This window comes from Schistocerca piceifrons, chromosome X (assembly GCF_021461385.2).
Source record: "Schistocerca piceifrons isolate TAMUIC-IGC-003096 chromosome X, iqSchPice1.1, whole genome shotgun sequence".
Taxonomy (NCBI): domain Eukaryota; kingdom Metazoa; phylum Arthropoda; class Insecta; order Orthoptera; family Acrididae; genus Schistocerca; species Schistocerca piceifrons.
Window position 1 is genome coordinate 784,571,572 of NC_060149.1, and position 19,530 is coordinate 784,591,101.

The 19,530-nt window shown below is 37.8% G+C and overlaps 1 protein-coding gene across 2 annotated transcripts in view; it reads left to right on the plus strand.

Annotated features, from left to right (window-relative positions):
• The window catches only part of LOC124721887 (organic cation transporter protein-like), a 483,907-nt gene that overhangs the window by 432,430 nt on the left and 31,947 nt on the right, over positions 1-19,530 (plus strand). For both annotated transcript variants that reach the window (XM_047247039.1, XM_047247040.1), the window contains exons 5-9: positions 597-751; positions 1,319-1,487; positions 11,250-11,379; positions 18,848-19,037; positions 19,161-19,289. In XM_047247039.1, coding sequence (XP_047102995.1) covers positions 597-751; positions 1,319-1,487; positions 11,250-11,379; positions 18,848-19,037; positions 19,161-19,289 — 773 coding nt within the window. The remainder of the gene's footprint in view (positions 1-596; positions 752-1,318; positions 1,488-11,249; positions 11,380-18,847; positions 19,038-19,160; positions 19,290-19,530) is intronic.

Genomic DNA, 19,530 nt, shown 5'->3' on the forward strand with positions numbered 1-19,530 from the left:
TACAGAGTAAATAAATTTTATTTACTCTGTATTTTCATAAATATATTACAGGGGTGAAAAAAGTCTGAGGTTTATCCTTTGCATTTCATCATGGTATGCAGATTTTCTCATCTAGCAATTACAAATTATTTCTGGATATCTTTCTAAATGTGAAATGCATTTCCTGATTGTAATGACTTTGCTTTTCATGAAATAAACATTCTGCAACTGGTTTAGTGTCCATTTTTAAAACTGATTTATTCTCCATTTAGTAACTATATTCTCATGTCATTTTGACTCTGCTGTGCTGTTTGTTAAGAAAGTTCAAAGCAGGATGAAGTATCCTCACTCAGAATTTAACAGAGACTTTCTGAAATCTGAAAAGATATACTAATGGATTTAATCTGAAATGAAAAATTTTCTTTGCAGTGTTTACTGGAGCTGTCCAACTTAATTTATTTGGTGTCAAACAAACATTGAATTTCATTTTTTCTGGTATTTTTATATTAAAAGCAAGTGAGGTACTTTAAGAGCTGATCAAACGTTACCTTTCATATTATCTATTTTAAGAGTTGTTTTTCAACAAGATATACAACATTTTAATTCTTTCTATCCAGATTTGGTCGAAAACGAACACTGATGGTCTCACTTGCACTACAGATAAGTGTGGCAACAGTGATGGCATTCTCTCCTTGGTTTGAACTCTATGTGGTTCTACGTCTAATACTGGGTTTCATTTCTGTGGGAATTGTCTTCAGTGGATTTGTACTATGTGAGTATAATAAAAATTAATTAGGTATTTTACAACCATAAAAACCAATGACAACTTAGTGACTTACACATCCTCAAAATTTTTGAAACACTATGACTTATAAATTTAATATAGCACAAATTCTAAATTATATTGTTGTTGGGAAAGAGAGGAAAGCAAAGGAGGAATGACCACTCCCTTAAGATGTTTTGTTTGTGTTATTTAAAATTATAATAAATAATTTTTATCTGTAGCTACAAACTCAGATTTCAAGACCAAAATAGTAATAATTATGTAAGTGCAACCAAACTATGATGTTCAAGAAGGACATATGTAATGCAAAAAAAAGTTAGTGAAAGATACTGAAATACATATTTTATGTTTTAGGAAAATAGATGGAATACGGGAAATATGAAATATGTAGCACGTGAAGCAACACTAAGCTTTAACAATATAAGGAAACCATTCCACACAATAACTCCAAAGTTTTCAATAAGATTTAATGAACTGAAAACATTACAATTATAGATACATAAGCAGTAACAGCGAAAAACAAAACTTTGAATGAAATGAATTATTTTCCCATAGGCATGGAACTCGTCGGGGGCAAATGGCGTACCATTTCTGGAGTGTCTTACTTATTTCCAGTGCCTGTGGCCTACATAATAATAGCAGGTATTGCGTATCTGGTTCGAGGTTGGAGCAATCTCCAGTTAGCGATTACATTGCCTTCTGTTATTCTGCTTGGTCTGTGGTGGTAAGTAGTGTATTGTGCAGTATCTAAAACTAAAATATATACTCAGTAATACATATAAATTGTAGCTAATGTATCTTAGTGCAGCTATAAAAATTTAATAAGGTACAGTTTGCTTAAAAAAATGATTCACTTGTGAAAAAAAGAGATTATTTATCACTTCTGTTTTAATTTACAGTGGATTGCACTAACACACATGCTGTCTGATTTCTTCAAGTACATTGGCACCTTTCTTTCACAAAGTTTCCATGTTGTATCATAAGTGCAACTTTTAATATGGATAAAAATTAATTTTTCTCTCACTGTAGTAGAGAGAATGCTGAGTCAGCAATCTGTATTGGCAGTATCTTAATGAAATAGGCATTTGTGTGAATTTTCATTTGAACTTAAATAGGGTACAGAAAATTCTGGCTGAATGTAAATAATTTAGGAGCAAAGGCAACAACTCAGTGAGGAGACCTTATACATTTAAACCTTGCTGCTGTGACACGGACCTCACCATCGAAAAGCTTGTTGAGCAGTTTAACAAGATCGTCATACTTGACTGATTCGAAGCTAATGTCTGAACAGAGCCTCACATACAGACAACAAACATCTTATTATAAGCAGAAAAATGGGCATCCAATTGTGCCCAGTATTCTGAACATTCTGCTTCCTGACTATGGTATGGGAGAAATTTAGCATTGCTTGGTGACATTAGTAATGTCAGTAGCCATACAATGAGCTGCAGACATTCAGTCTGCTGCACCTGAAACTGTACAGTATGAGTTGGACACATTTCCTATGGTAGCTCAGATACACAAAACTCAAAATCAGATACCTGGCAACACCAGGCAGCCCTTGAAGTATGTCCACACTGTGTACACAGAAACCATGTGTCAGGTGAACAAGCCATCAATTCTTGTTGCATGTTTGTTCTACCTGATGAAAATACAATCCTAAATTCAATGGTGGGTTCTCTACTTGCTCAAAAAAGAAATTCAGTGCAATCTAGAGCATGTAAAATATTAGTTCACGTTGCTACAAGATAGATATGAAGAATTACTTACCTTTGTATGATCCATTTCCACAGGAATGTTCTGAGTATGTTGAAGTATCACTGGATACAGACAATTTTATGAGACAATTCACTTGAAGTAAATAGCCATAATGTTCATAGTTAAAGTTCAGCATAAGACATGAAATACACTGGTGCCCTATCTAAGACAATTCTGTCATCCTACTGTTGATCACAAACAGCATTTCTCTGGTTTGCTGTATATCGGTGTCTCAATGTGGAGGTGCTGTGAAGCTGAGGGACAATGTGGCTTTGCCAGTGCCCCCCATTCATCATTTCAGTCTGCAACGAGACATAACATGCAAACATACTGGGTGATCAAAAAGTCAGTATAAATTTGAAAACTTAATAAACAACGGAATAATGTAAATAGAGAGGTAAAAATTGACACACATGCTTGGAATGACATGGGGTTTTATTAGAACAAAGAAAAACTTCACAAAATGGCAGACAGATGGCGCTGGACAGCAAAATGTCAGTGACTGCGCATGACAATCATGTATAAAAGGAGCTGTAATAAGAGAGAGAATCAGATGCGCCAGCAGTCGCAGCATGTTGACGTTACCTGAAAAGGCGCTTTTACTGAAGCTGTATTATCAGAATGGGGAATGTGCTAGTTCAGCGTTATGATCTTATCGCCATAGGAAGGGGATTCGAATGGGTAAAGGTCCACAGCTGTGGCGAGAATGATTTCGAAGTTCCAAGCCACGGGTTGTTTAGACGATAGACCCTGTAGTAGCTGACCGAGCACAAGGCGTAATGCTGCTGAGACAGTTCAGGAAGAAATGGAGACTGTAGCGGGTTCATCTATGCACAGGGAAGTCAGCACTCGTGCAGTCGCACGTCTCACCGGCATTCCATACACTGCTGTTTGGTTGGCACTGAGGCGTACCCTCTGGTGCTATCCGTACAAAATCCATCGGCATCGTGAACTGTTACCTGGCGATTTAGTGAAACGGAGGGCATTTGCGGTGTGGGCATTTTGAAAGATGGCAGAAGATGACAATTGGTTGAGTAACGTGTTGTGGACCGACGAAGCTCATTTCATGCTCCGAGGGGCTGTCAACGCCCTCAACAGCAGAATTTGGGCTACCAAAAATCCTAGAACTGTCGTGGAAACTCCATTGCATGACGAGAAAGTCACGGTATTGGTTGGATTTACCACATCTACCATTATCAGGCATTTTTTGTTCGAGGAAATACATGATTCTGGTTTTGTAACTGCTACCGTGATGGGTGGGAGGCACGCCGATACGTTACAGAATCGCATCATCCCCAGCCTGGCTGATAAACATCTGCTGGAGGCGCTCTACCATCTGAGCTACCCAAGAATGACTCACGCCCTGTCCTCACAGCTTCAATTCTGCCAGAACCTCATCTCCTACCTTCCAGACTTCACAGAAGCTCTTCTGCAAATCTTGCAGAACTAGCGCTCCTGGAAGAAAGAATGTTGTGGAGACATGGCTTAGCCACAGCCTTGGGGGATGTTTCCAGAATGAGATTTTCACTCTGCAGCGGAGTGTGTGCTGATATGAAAGGTCCCGAGTTCGAGTCTTGGTCCGGCACACAGTTATAATCTGCCAGTAAGTTTCCTATTTGCGTCCTTTTTAGCACACAACTCACATCTCAGTCCCTCAAGATCCCCTAACTGTAACTTGCTCACGCCCATTAGTCCATTGGTTTAAGTCACTCATACCCATCTGTTCCCACTTGCCCATTCTCACTCACTCATTCAGCTCATCTCATTGTCATTATCTCTTTGTGTCTCTCTACCTGTCACTGTCTGTTGTCTCACATACACAGTCTCCTTTTTCTGTCCTCCTCTCCCTCCTACTACAACTCTCCCTCTTGCCCCCTCTTAGTACTACTATCTCATTCATTCCTTCCCACTGCTGTCGTTTCTTCTCACTGTCACTATTTCTCTCTCCCTCGTTGTCATTGTCATAGAATGTGTCTCTCATTATCACTGGCTCTCACTCACTTCCACTTTCTCCTTCTTTTTATTCCTCTCTCACTGGCACTGTCTCCTTCACTCTTTTTCCTGTCACTGTTATGTCACTGTCAACTGTGTTCTGCTGCCAGTGTCCTTCTCTTTCTCTCGCACTGCCATTGTATCCTTTGCTCTTTCTGTATCACAGCCACTGTCTAGTAAACTATCTCCAGCATTTATTACTTTTCCATCTGTTGCCCACTACCAGTTCCACTATATTCTTCTTTCTGAGCATAAAAAAATGTTCTCATACCAAAATTTTTGTGAACATTTTTAAAGATGCTGAGGTAGGTAGAATGAGGCAACTGGTACCCCACTTTTCAGTCAGAGTTTTTTAATAAACAAGGACATATTCTCCTTCTTTGTTCTCTGATAGCAGCATTTTTCCATTGGTTACCTTCTTTTCCTTGCTGCAGCAGGGAATGTGTTGTGTCTCAGACACAGGCTACCAAATGGAAAGTCGGAATTAATTAAAACTAAGAAGATTTATTCTGAAAACAAGGTGAAACATAACTCAGCGTAATCATTTGTGTCCAGGTCTGTAGCCAAAGTTCATTTCCCAACACTGTCACAGTAAGCATCGTGAATGAGAGGTGACCTGCTCCGTACTCCAGCAGGCCCACCAGATGACTCCCCTTCCAGGCCACACGATGTGACTTAATCATGTGTGGCTGCATTCAGATTGTAGCCATCGACTCCAGTGGTATGACTGCTGCATCTCTTGTGGCGCCCCCACTGTGAACACTTTGAAGTATGCCATGCTGCTGCCACTGGAACATTGACACACGGTGCTTGAGAAGGTGGTGGTAGCATCTTACGTATGGTGATTGCACGCAGAATGTCACCTGTATGAGAAGAACTTTATGGGCCAGTAAAATTTTGACAGTTTACTTACAAATATATGAAACTGAAATGATGCAGAACTGTATTATTTTACACCTCAGACCAGATTTTATGTGCACAAAAATTTTGTATGTGCTTCAATACTACAACATAGGCTTCCCAGAAGCATTCTGATGATATCAGAGAGGCTTTACAGCGCATTTATCCATGCTACATCACTTTATAAACTATGTTTTTGCTTCACATTGGATTTTACATGTGTATTTTATGCGAAAAATTAGGGTAACTTTCAATCTCTGTACCTCGGAAATGGAAAAGATATTAAGAAGATTTTCAAGGTTGTTCAAGATCAGGATCTTAGGTATACCATATACCTTTCAGGTGGTGTGGCACTCATGCTGCCAGCATTTGTGCAACACCAGTTTCTGTCAGACAACAGCCAAACCTTTAGTGCCAACCTCTGTACACAGAACGATTGCCCCTTGTGTGGTATCAACTGGCTACAATGCCACACATTATTTCAGAAATAATACTAGCTATGTTTCATTGGCATAATAAGAAAGATGGTTATGTGTCCTGTATCTACTTCTACATGAATACTCTGCAACTCACACATAAGTGCCCAGCAGAGGGTTCTTCGAACCACCTTCAAACTATTTCTCTATCATTCCATTCTTTAACAGTGTGTGGGAAAGCTCTTTCTGTACAGGCTCTGATATTTCTTATTTTATTACAATGATCATTTATCCCTGCCTAGGTAGCGACAGTAAAATATTTTTGCATTCAGAGGAGAATGTAGGTAACTGAAATGTCATGAAAATATCTCATCACAATGAGAAAATGCCATTGTTTTAATGGCTGCCACCCCAATTTGCTTATCATATCTGTGACACTCTTTCCCCTATTTTGTGATAATACAAAATGAGCTGCCCTTTTTTTAGGTTTTTTCAGTGTCCTCTATCAATCCTATCTGCTAAGGATCCCACACTGCACGGCAGTAGGCCTACTCAAGCAGAGGATAGGCAAGCACAGTGTATGTAGTCTCTTTAATAGACCTCTTGCATCTTCTGAGGGTTCTGCAAATAAAACAGTCTTTGGTTTGCCTTCCCCACAACATTATCTATGTGATAATTCCAAATTCAGTTTGTTAGTAATTGTAATTCCTAGGTATTTAGTTGAATAAGATGACTTGAAATTAAAAAAAAGCTCTAAGTGCCAAAATCATGAATCGGAGGAAAATGAGTTTTAAGTATGCTAGATGATTAATGGTCATATTTGCACTATTAATGTGTTTTGTTTGAAACCTATTCGTAGTATGGACCTAGTTTCCAAAGGAAATTACAAACTTTGTATTGTAATAGCATCAAAAACTTACTGAGAGTGGAAATGCAATGAAAAAGTGCCACAGTTCAGTATGCAGGAAAAAGATAGTAAAAGTTCATTCTACTTTTGCAAAATTTTATGTGGTCATTATTTGTCATTTATTGCATTATTTCAATCAATGTTTCTTCTTTTTTCACAGATGTGCTTTATAACGTCCAGAACACGTAGTTGCATTTTCTTGATGTCCTGTGCTCATACACCTTTTCTCAAAATAGAAATTCCTTCCCAGGCCTCAATTTCATTTAAGCTTCTCCTGGTCATAATTTCATGAGGCTTATGTTTGGCTAATAGTAGCCACTGTACTTTGGACATGTTTAGGTTTGCTGCATTTATATTACAATCTGCTGCCTTCTTGAAATCTAAGAAGTCAGATGCATTCATGGTACTGAAGATAGAATGTTTTATTTCATGTATCACGTGTTTTTCTTGCTTTTGCAGAACTACATTTATTACGTGAAGTTTTGCCCTCATTGCTGCCACAGTAACTTCTAATTTCATTCTACATTTCTTTCCACTCTAACTGTTACAAACATCTCTTCCTCCACCATTTTATCCAACACTGAGGATGAAGTGTGCAGAACACAGAGCCTTTTGTATGTTAACAGCAGTAGCTGTCAAACTGCATGCTATCTGTTGATTGCATTTGTCACTACATTTTCATTCATAGGAGTTACAGCTTTTTATACAGTGCTGGACTTGGTGTGTAGATACCATTTCACACAAAACTTCAAAATTGCTTATTAGGGCACTTAGAGCATTTTCTTATTTCAAGTCTTCAAATTGATAGCCTTTAGATTTGTGTTATTTATCTTGTAACTGAAATATAATGGATTTCGTTTAGTACTCATGTGGATGACAACTTACTCAGAACCAAATGCCACTTTTTGCACCATACAGATATTGTGTTTACATTATTTTGCAGTTGGTTTTAATCTTCGGATGACATTACTAGCTGATAAACGCCAGCATTGTCTGCAAACAATCCAAGAGGGCTGCTCAGATTTCTTCCTAATTTGTTTATATAGACTAGGAACAGCAGGGGTCATACAACACTTTCTTGCGGAGCTCCATATATCACTTCTGTTTTACTTAGAGACTTTCCATTGATTATCATTTACCGTGACCTTTCTGACATGAAATCAAGAATCAAATCACACAACTGAAGTGATACTCCATAGGCACACAATTTGATCAGAAGTTGCTTGTGAAGTACAGTGTCAAAAGCCTTCTGGAAATCTAAAAATATGGAATTAATTTGATATCCCCTTTTGGTAGCACTCATTACTTCATGCGAGTAAAGAGCTAGTTGTGTTTCACAAGAACATTATTTTCTGAATCCGTGCTGACTACTTGTCAATTGAACATTTTCTTTGAGGTAATTCGTAATGTTCAAACACAGTAAATATGCAAACTCCTACTGCAAATTGACTTCAGTGGTATGGCTGTGTAATTCATGAGATTACTTCTATTTCCTTTCTTGACTATTGCTGTCACCAGTACAACCTTCCAGTCTTTTGGTATAGATCTTTAATTGAGTGAGCTGTTGTGTATGATTGCTATGCTAAGGGGCTATTGTATTAGCATACTGTGAAAGGAACCTAAGTGGTGTACTATCTGGGCTGGAAGATTTGGCATTATTAAGTAATTTAATCTGCTTCAAGCTTCAGTAAAATGTTGTCAATCTTGGTGATTGTGTATCATTTTAAATTTTCCATGCTTTTCTCATTTATTCTGCAACAGTGTTCTGACCTTTTTCGTCTACCATGGGGGATCAATATCATCTTTTATGCATTAATTTAGCATAAATCTCTCGATTCCTTCTGATACATCTGGTCTACATTTACATAGTTAGTTGGGAAGGAAATGAGACTGTGTCTGATGATGGCGTATGGGAATTTTTATCTACTTTTTTAGGTAATACATTTTGGGTTTGTTTTGATGGATTTGGATATTGCGTTGGTCAGTCACATTACAATGACCTTGTGATTACTAATCGCTGTATCCCTCATGATGCTCCCTATTTGATCATGATTATTTATTGCTAAGAGGTCAAGTGTGTTTTTACAACCACCTCTCCAATGGGCTCCTGAACTAACTGTTCAAAATAATTTTCAAAGCAAACATTGAGTACAATTTCTGACAATAGTTTAACCTACCACTGGCTTTGGACACGTATTTGTATCAAGGGTAGATTGAAGTCATCACCCAACTATAACTATATGAGCTGCACACTTATTTGATATTATACTCAAGTTTCCTTTGAATTGTTCAGTAACAATCATCTGAGTCAGGGTCAGCGGTGGTGGTGGTGGGGGGGCGGGGGGGGCGGGGGGGGGGGCAACAGGGGGGTGGGGGGAGGTGGATGGGAGTTGGTAAAAGGAACCAACTATTAACTTATTCTGGTTGTCAAGTATAATCACTACCAATACTAACTCACAACAGGAACTATCTGCCTCAGTTTTACTACAAGATAAACTACTTATAACAGCAACAAACATGCCACCACCAATTGTATTTAATCTGTCCTTTCTGAACATGGCTAGGTTCTTTGCAAAAAATTTTGGCTGAACTTACCTCTGGCTTTAGCCAGATTTTGGTACCTACAATGATTTGAACTTCAGTGCTTTCTTTTAGCGTCTGCAGTTCTGGTTCTTTCCCAACATGGCTATGACAATTTACAACAATAATACGGGTTGTTTTTAAGACTTCCCTATTCCTGTATTTGTCCTGCACCATTTGAGACTGAAAGCCTTACTGTACTTATCCAAGACCTTGTAACCTAAAAAACCATCCAGTCCATTCCATATAGCCTCCACTACCATTGTAGCCAAGCCACCTCCTGTGTGTAGTCGACCCCTTGCCTAAGAAAAGAAAACCAAAGCCCCACCACCCTATGGTGCAAGTTGAGAAATCTGCAACCTACATGGTCACAGAACCATCTGACCGTCGTACTCAGATCCTTCACTTGGCTTTGTACGAAAGGTCCACAGTCAGATCAGTCAACGATGCTAGAGATAGTGAACTCTGCCTTTGTCTCACAAGCATGATTGGCAGTCTTTACCACTTCAGCTAATAACCTGAAACCACAGAGTATCTCTTCTGATCCAAAGGGGCCCACATTGTTGGTACTGACATGAGCCACTACTGGCAGCTGGCTGCACCCTGTGCTCTTCATGGCATCCAGAGGTGCCTGTTCCACATCTTGAATGATTCCTCCTGGTAAGCTCATTGAGTGCTCACTGGATTTATTCCCCTCTTTGGCAGCCATATCCATAAGGGTCCCATTGCACACCTAACACCAGAGCTCCCACCCACCCTCTGTAAATTTCCTAATTGTGCAAGCCAGAAGGCTTTCTATGGAACAGGGCAAGCAACTGCATCTTGCTCAGGATCTTTGTCTGAATAGCATAAATTCTGTATGCAAGTATGATAAAGTGTTCTAAATGAGGATGTAGCATGTTTCTGAGGTGGAACATGGGAACCCGATATTCATATAGTGGGATGTGGGGACCTGCCTATAAACCACACTCAGGCTGGTCAGCACACCGATCCATCATTTTTAATCCACTAGGCAGATTTGATTCAGGGTCAGCACACCTCCACATGCTGGAAGAGGTGCAGTCCCATTAATTCATTTGACCTGTCACTCAACTACAGGTCAGTGGTCATCCTCAATGTGGGCAGTAACAAGAGTAGTCACATTAGTGGATTTATTGGGGGACATGAGGGACATGCTAGATGCACCTTGGATTGCCATCTCAAACACCCACAGTGGTGCCCTTTGGCAACAGTCTCAAGCTGTGTAACTGAAGCCAGCACCACCTGGAGCTGTGGGAAAAGTGTCACCAGCTTAACTTGCCTCTGAACACAGCAATCACAGTCCCTCTCCATACTATAGACAATGGAACTACACATTAGACAGTTATTGAAGCATGGATCTGTGGGTACAAACACGCTGTTGCTGCAGAGATGGGAGTTTCCACCTAGCTAATGAGTTCTACAACAGTAACTGGCTGTTCGCATGAAAACAAGCACCTCTTTCAATACAAACACAAGAAATATACTGTACATAGTTATTAAAACATGAAACTATGGCTACTAGATACACAAACATGCAAGAAATTTAAGAATTTAAACTGAAAAGCAAACAGTAAGTCAAAATAAGTTCTTTCTAGTTATTAGAAGCTTTTTACAACTCACAAGGAAATCACTGTGCTCTGAAATGCTGTTGCAAATATGGGAGCTGCTACCCAACCAATGAGTTCTACAGCTGACTGTTCACATGAAAACAAACACCAATAACAGTGAGAGTGAGTCTGAATACCAAGTGAACAATCTGAAAGAAATCTGTGCCATTTATGTTTACTTAGTGTTACACATGTAGCTTTAATTTTAATATAAGTCACATATTTTAACCATATCCTTGTACAGAACAGTGTATCTATGTGTGTATCATTTCAATAAATGAAAATGTGTTTGCTCTGTTCACCAGGGTTTTGCCAGAATCTCCATTGTGGCTTCTTGCTCTTGGCCGCAAAGATGAAGTTCTTGTTATTTTGGAGGAAGCAGCTAGATTTAACAAAATGGAATTACCACCACGTGCAGATAAAATTTTACAACAAGTGAGTAATATTTATTTTTGGAGTGTGTGTATTAGTATTTCACAATAAATTAATTTAACAACAGAAACATTTCAGAATATTACATTTAATGTAATTCTGCAATGTGTCTGAAACTTCATGCAGTTGTGTGGCCCACATGATAAATACCTATTGAGAGATAAGGTGGTAGAGCATTCAAAGAGGCAGAACTTTATTTCTGGCTTCCTGTTATGTCCTCCATGCTTTTTAAAAAAAAATTAGATTAGGTAAACTCTTTGTTTCATGGAGCCATTGTACACGCTGTACATCAGCTATTTGTGTTTATAAATTTATCAATGAAGTAGGAGCTGGCAACAACCATGTCTTTCAGGTTCCTCTTAAACTGAACTTTATTTGTAACTAAATTTTCTATATTTACCAAAAACTTTTCAGAAATGTGTTCTCCTGAACAGTGGTCCCATTTTTGGACTAAAGTAAATGCCTTCAAGTCTGTTTGGATACTGTTATTGTTCATAGAACTGATTTTGTAAACTCAGCTGTTTATTAGAAAAGTGGACATATTATTTACAACAAAGTTTATTATGAATACATATACTTATAAGCCTTAGTTAGTATAATCCAGTTCCCAGAACAGGCTTCTGTAGGATCTTGGTGAATTCACACCGCAAATGCTTTTGGACTCTGAAAACTTTTGTTTTACTTGAAAAGTTACCCTACATAACATGAAATGAAAATAAATGTCAGAGGTTCTCTCTCTCTCTCTCTCTCTCTCTCTCTCTCTCTCTCTCTCTCTCTCTCTCTCTCTCTCTCCCCCCCCCCTCCCTCCCTCCCTCCCCCTCTCCCTCCCCCTCCCCCTCCCCCTCCCCTCCCCCCTGCCCCCCCCCATTTCAATAAGAATTTGTTTAAGCATTTCACAGTTCTGTGGTATGCTTTTTTCCTCTAATATCTACTGTCTTTTATTGAAAACAATAACAACAACACACATTTATTTACAATGGCGGTGAGTCAAGCACCAGAATTATACAAGCATGAACCAACATTAGTTGAACAGAAGTCCAGGTTGAATCCAAACACATTCAATGTTCATCTTAGAGCAACACTTAACTGTCCAAGTCTGAGGGTAGAATTTCACCTAGCACAGCTGAAGCACAAAAGAGTGAGGCTGCATTGGCAGCATGCTGCTGGGAACACTCACCCAGCAGTGGTGTTGACATCAAGTGAAACAGGTGTCTCTGCATTGCTTTCTCATGGAGGGTGCAGAATACAAATGTTGACATCATGGTGTCAGAGTATGTGGGCACACTGCCACATCTCCCAACTAAATTTATTGTCAAGTTGTAAACCCAGGAATTTAACACCATCAGTTTCTATGGCAATGTCCACAAAACTTACTAAAATGGTGCTTGACTTGCTATTTATTGCAGTACTTGTATCATCTGGAGATACACACACTCTACATCTGACGATGTAACTGATGGAAAGTCATAAACATACACAAAGAAAAAGCAATGGCCAGGGATGAACTCTTGTGGAACACCACTCCTAAGATATTCCTAATCTGATGATGACTTATGGCTTAATTCACTGGTATCCTGTACTGACACTCTTTGTTTCCTGTTTGCAAGATACGATTTGAACCATTTTGCAGTACTGCCAGTGACACCATGGTATTCAAATGCCATATATTATTTGTGTTGGTAGTCTGTACAGCATTACTTTAAGTGCATATTTACTGCACTTTCATCAGTTTTCAACTTTGTTACTCCACCAAAAATGTCCTGTGTCACCTGAATTTCCTTCCCTTATATTTGTGCAGAGTGACTGGACACATTACTTGTTGGTAACACTAATTATTCCAATTTGTATTGATATTGTCTTCACATGATGGTGATGATGCAAAAGCAGAAGCTTTCCATAGTCTTTACTGAAGACAACCTTTCAGAAATCAAAATCAGTTTTTTTTTTATGAAGAACAGTATTCAACTTGCAATTTTTCTTAATTAAAATTTAGTTACTTTTTGCAGTGAAGCTTTCTGACAATTAAGAAAGCCTGGTACCATATAGATCAAGGTGTTGTCTTTTCAATTAGTCTTTCCTTATAGGCCCACACACTTGAATGATTTCTGAGAATGGTGTGTATGGTAGACTAATGTAAAAATAAGTCTCCTCCACAGAAAATATAAACTAATCAAACTTCACTTTGTGTGGAACCTTGTTTTCAATTCTGTTTGCTTCTGATTATCATTCTAGTTTATACTACTCTGAGGCAGGGATTATAAAGATGCTGTAGTGACACACTATGGCTATGGAACTAAACAGTAGTGCACTATGTATCAGTTACTACTCCACTTGGTGTTTTCTGTAGTGCTTTCAGGAACTTAAAAATAACTGTGTAGTTATGCCTTTCTGCACATAATAACACTGTCAATGAAAGAACAGTATTTTCAGTATTGTGCATATGATAATTTATAAATGCTTCCAGTAAAAATGGTGCCTTCATTTTTAATTATGGTGTATCTGGTAAGATGATAAAGGTATGAAATGATGTATTAAAGGTATGTCTGCGCAATGCCTCTTTCCTTGCGTGCAGTTGCAGATGCATGGGAATAAAAGGACATCCACAAAAATTTGTGAAAAGAATGCATGTATGCATGGGCATTCTCATGTCCACACATTGCCCCATTGCGCAAGCAGTCTGCTATGTATCCCCTCCTTTGCCTGGAAGCTTATGATGTGTTAACTGTAATGAAAAGGTGACATAAAAAGAAAACACAAAAGCAATTGTAGGCAGTGAAGTATCTAAATAAACAGAGGTGTGAGAAATTCAAAGTGACAACAACATTTTGTTTGCAAACTTCAGGAAGAGGTCACACCGAGATTTAGGATTTTTTTGCTTGGGAAACTCCAGCAATAAGGCACACAATAACAGTTTGTTAGCTAGCAGCTGGAAGTTTATAACTAGTTGGAGCTATTTATTTCAAATTTCAAAACAAAGCATTTCTGTAATTATTCCCAAAACTGAGACATACTTAAGGGAGGTTCTTTGTCATTATGTGCATGTTAATTAAATTTCAATGCATCATTTGTATTTTGTTTAATAAAAAATTTGTTTACAGTACTTTAATCATGAAATAGTAGATTATATGTAGATTAACATTCTCAGACTCAACAAATTTGGGAAGTTCACAGTTGCCAGAGGTTGCATTTTCTAATTTTGCATTTTTTTCGTCATCATTGTCCTTCATTTCTATTAACAGTAGTTTCTTGAGGAACTACAAATATCACAACATTTCTTTTGTTCAGATATCAGGCCAGTTATGCTATTAAGTCACCATAGCTCAAATAGTTGTCCACAGTTTTCATATACGCTTTTCAGAAATTTCTAGCTTATTCTTCTCTGTTTTCCTACCTTGAAACTTAATGGCATCTTATTCTTTGCAGTAATATGATCAGAGGCTTTTCGTCTAATTCTTTACACTCAGGGCATTTCATCTCAAATTTGTATGCAAATAATCTTTAGAAGTGGCATTCCATATGACTTTTCTTTATTTGTAATCATCCATAAATTTAAGCATTCTTCCTTTGTAGTCAACAGACGTTAATGCACATAAACCGCTTCACAGGATAATCTCAACATACTACACAATCAAACATACATGGGCACCATCTGCCTATAATCTGCAAAAAAGTGCAAAGATTCCCACCAAAGATGGCGAGTAATGCACTTTACACATGGTCTCCACTTCTAGGAAATTACACATGGACAAATGCTCATGTGTTGTTGCACTGTTTGAAATTTATGTCTATGTGCAAAGTTGCATCCAAAAAGGCATCGCGTGGATGCAACGGAAAAGCCAGGAAACATATCAGAAAATCTTCTTTCTTTCCCTTTTAATGTATGCATACCTAACATTCCTAATGACCACCACCACTACTACTACTACTACTACTACCACCACCACCACCACCACCACCACCACCACCAATACCACCACCACCACCAAGACAACAATAATGATGATGACAACACCAACAAATGAACTGGTAGATTGGGTGTCTGAGCATTTTTACTTGTTAAACAATTTAACTCAGTGATCGTACTTCTTCCCAAATCTTTTTGATGATGTCATCATACTATGTGTCTTAACTTTCAAGTATTCGCAGTATTGTTTTTTTTTTTTTTACTAAGATACAAGCAACAACGGATAATCAATCCTGGGCCATACTATTCCTCAAACACATTTTTACAGATTTAAGACAAGACAAACTCCTTTCAAATGAAGCACTTCTTGCAGGAATGGTTACAATTAGAGAAAGTAGTTCAAAGCTTCTGGGAGAATTTTTTACATTTCATTGTCAGTAATTTTTTTTGTTTGTCTTCCAAACTGACAGAGTGAAGTGTTTTTATTTTGTGAAGAAATTGCAGTCTACAGTTCTACACACAACTGTGACCAATGTTTGTAATAATGAATCCCCACCGTGTACAGGGAAATGCTGAGTATAGGTGGCAAACTGGGTAGCATTGTGTCTATGTGCAAGCAAGCAAGCAAGAGCAGTTTATCACAATGTGAAAATCTTGTTTCCAGTTGTGTTTCAATATCATCCAATATCTCAAAGTACACCTGTTCTTATTTTGACACCAGTGGGTTGATAATGTATTTATCCATCAATCCAACTCTATTCATTGAAGCTTCAGTTTGTGAATTGGTCAAGCATTTTGTGGCATTAAAAAAAACCGACAATTTAACTCCATTTATTAAGTTTTTCTTATAATCTATGCATTCTGAGACAGAATTGTTACAAAACTATGCATAATCATTTTTTTTATATATCAGTAATGTTGAAAAGCAATTCATCCTTCAAAAATTTGTTTTGAAAAACAGGCAGGAGAAGAAAAAAGTCAAAGTCTAGGAAGCTATTTTTGAAATCAAAGGCTTCTCTTGTAGTCATTGCACTAGAGTGTAAACCATCAATTATTTAAGACCTCAATTGGCACCAGAAGGTTTTTTTGTAAATTGAAGATATTATTCTGGTATTACAGTTCCATCTTGCTTCACTTTTCAAAGGAATACATTTACCAACAATACTGTCAAGAATTGTTGTGCATCTGGAAGTCTGGTGGAAGAAAGCAGAAATACTCTGAAACATGAAGAAAAAGGTCCTTATTCATTTTATACAAGAGCAGCTCTGCTGCAAAACTAAATTTAAATGATGAGCAAAACAGCAGGTAAAAAGAGCTTGGGGGACAATACAAAGAACCTTAGCTTCCAGGCCATTTAATTCTCCTGCCAAAATGCAAGCACCATCATAGGTTCAGGCCATTATTTTGTTCTTCGTATCATAATTCTGAAATGCACCGCTTTGCAAAGTGAACACAGTAGTGTGGCTAACATAATGAAAAGCAAGAAAATGTTCTTAAATCTCACCTCAGCAGTCCACCAGCCTAACAACAATGAAGCATTGTGACTTGTCAGAAATGTCTGCTGCTTCATCCACACTGCAGGCATAAAATGAGGTTGAATGTGTATTATTCAAAAATCAAATCATTTACAATTCAGTCAACGTATTCTGTATAGTTTTTGAGAATCCCTGGAAATAACCCATTTTCTTCCAATGTGTGTTCAAATCTTTGTTTCTGTTTAGCACAAATTTAAAAATGGCTCTAAAATTTCTGGGATTCAATAAATCTTTTGTCTCATCATGACCTCTGAATGCTACCTCCCTCTTACACAAAAGACTAGTGATATCAACTAGAATTTTTATGATCTCTGTTCGCTTTCACTTCATGGTTGGGGATGATCATTAAGCTCTGAAAAGCTAAACACTTGTTTGGATGATTCTTGAAATGAAATAAAACTACTTAGGTGATTTTTAGAAGAAACATGCCATGCTAAACCGTTAAGACAGGTTCTTCATATCGTCAAATGCCTCCATAGACCATACAGATTTTCTAGTGCTTAGGAGCAAACATGGCCAGCAGAAGAATTTTCCTTTTGTAGTGCTAGCACATAACCACTTGTGCTGCTCATACCATGAAGTTTGTAGTGCCCATGTTTTAAATTTACATTTCTGAAGAAAGCTGGTGTTGGACATTCACTGTTTCATGTCGTTCAGTTTCACCTCTCCTTGAAAATGAAAGCTCTTGCAAGGAAGTAATGATGTCCTCACTCAAAAGTGTTACATCAGTACTTGTATAGGATTCACTACACACAGGACAACTAACATAAGGGAAACCTAGAGAGGTGGTTCCACAAGTGGTCTCCCATGGCACAGAGGCACACAGCAGCATGGCCAAGGCAGCCTGTACTTCTTCTCCTGTTTCTAGCAGTGACATAATGGTTACCATGGTAACTGAGCATTTACAGGTGGCCTGGCATGTGTCTGGCCTCCTTGGGGTTTGCCATATGCTTTGTGACTCCGTATGCTTTAGATTAGCCTTAAGCTTTCACATTTTGACTTGCTCTCTAGTGCTGGCAATTTAGAAGAAATAACATAAGTTAATGTCTCTCAAGTTTGGCAAAGGTGCATAAATGTTTATTCTAAAAATAATTATTGCTGCAACTACTACTACTTCTACTACAGAAAAGTGAGGAGGCCTGGCCTCCCTTTCCACCTGTGATCACAGACCACTGCTTTGCTGTTGCCATTACAGTTACGCCAGTTGAAGTATTTTAGGTAAATGTAGAACAACAACTTAACAATAGTCCTGCCAAAGTTTCAGTGCCATTGTAGGATGCTTCTAAAGGAGTTTTTTTCTATTCATAAGTCTAAAAATAATTGTGAAGAAAAGATTACTCCTGAAAAAGGTTTCTGCAGTCTCACTGAAATAGTGATAAGCTTGTTTTTGAAGATGACATGGAACAATTACTAAGTCAGTCTTCTTGGAAATTATTGTCTTCTTTAGCATACAGCTATTCCATTACAATATATGGTGTTTCTTGATTCACTAATCTGACAGCATGTACAAGATTATTCAGATCTGATAAATGCATCACTGTGTTGCAATCAGTATTGTACATTTTGCCTGTATGATTTATGGAAGAAGAGGGAGATAAATTTTATGGAAATAATCACTCCCAAACACACACATTTATTTCTGTCGAGTATCGGTATAAGTAGTTAGTTTGTTAACTAGGGTATGTACTGTTTATTAATACAAAGAGAAAATGTAATTGTAAGTTTAGGGTAACCTTAATTTTAATCCCGTGATTTTAATCCTGCAAGAAACGGGTTATAAGTAGTCAATAATATTTTTATCTGCTTTGGCATTTGAATTTTGTTGCTTTCTCAGGTGTGATCAACAAATATTGTCCACAAATGTTACAATTCACTTTCTAGGATATAATGTAAAAAGGGATATGTATCAGATAATTCTGAGTGGAAAGCAAAATGTACACTTGTAGTAGACAGATAATGATAATTGAAAATAATTTCTTGTGTGCACGAGATTTCTACATTTCATAGTAATAATTTCTGAATATGTTTTCAGGGGATACCACAAAAGGAGGGTTCTGAGGATGCAAGTGCTGGCTGTCTTGATTTGTTTCGCACCCCTAATCTAAGAAAGAATTCCCTTGTGCTGTATGTTATATGGTTTAGTGTGTACATAGTCTATTATGGTCTGGTGCTGAACTTGGGAAACATTGGTGGAAATGTGTATATAAATACTGTGCTTTCAGGTACGTAAGGGACCCCTACTCATTTATAATATGTTAGATATGGAAATAACAACTGCTTTATAGTGATTTTTATTCAAGAATGTATGTTTCACAAACTGACTCATTTATATTTCTTATATATAGGTGTAGTTGAGTTGCCTTCCATTGCTATAAGTATTTTGTTCCTACTGAAAATGGGACGCCGATGGCCATTTTGCTTGACATTGCTACTGTCAGGCATTGCCTGTCTACTTACAATTCCAGTACCACTTGGTAAGTGTGTAACATCTGCAAATACCTGTTCATATTTATTCACAATTTGATTTTGAAGTTTTCTTGTTGTTACTGCACAATAGCTTTTAATATTTGAGTTATGGAAGTACATTCAGAATTTAACACTGCATAATGTGATCGTCTGACATCAAATTTCCATCTTTCCATATGGTCCCGAGATGCTGACTGCACAAAGTGTAGAACTGAAGAACAGTGAATTTAAAATTTGATGCTAGTGAAG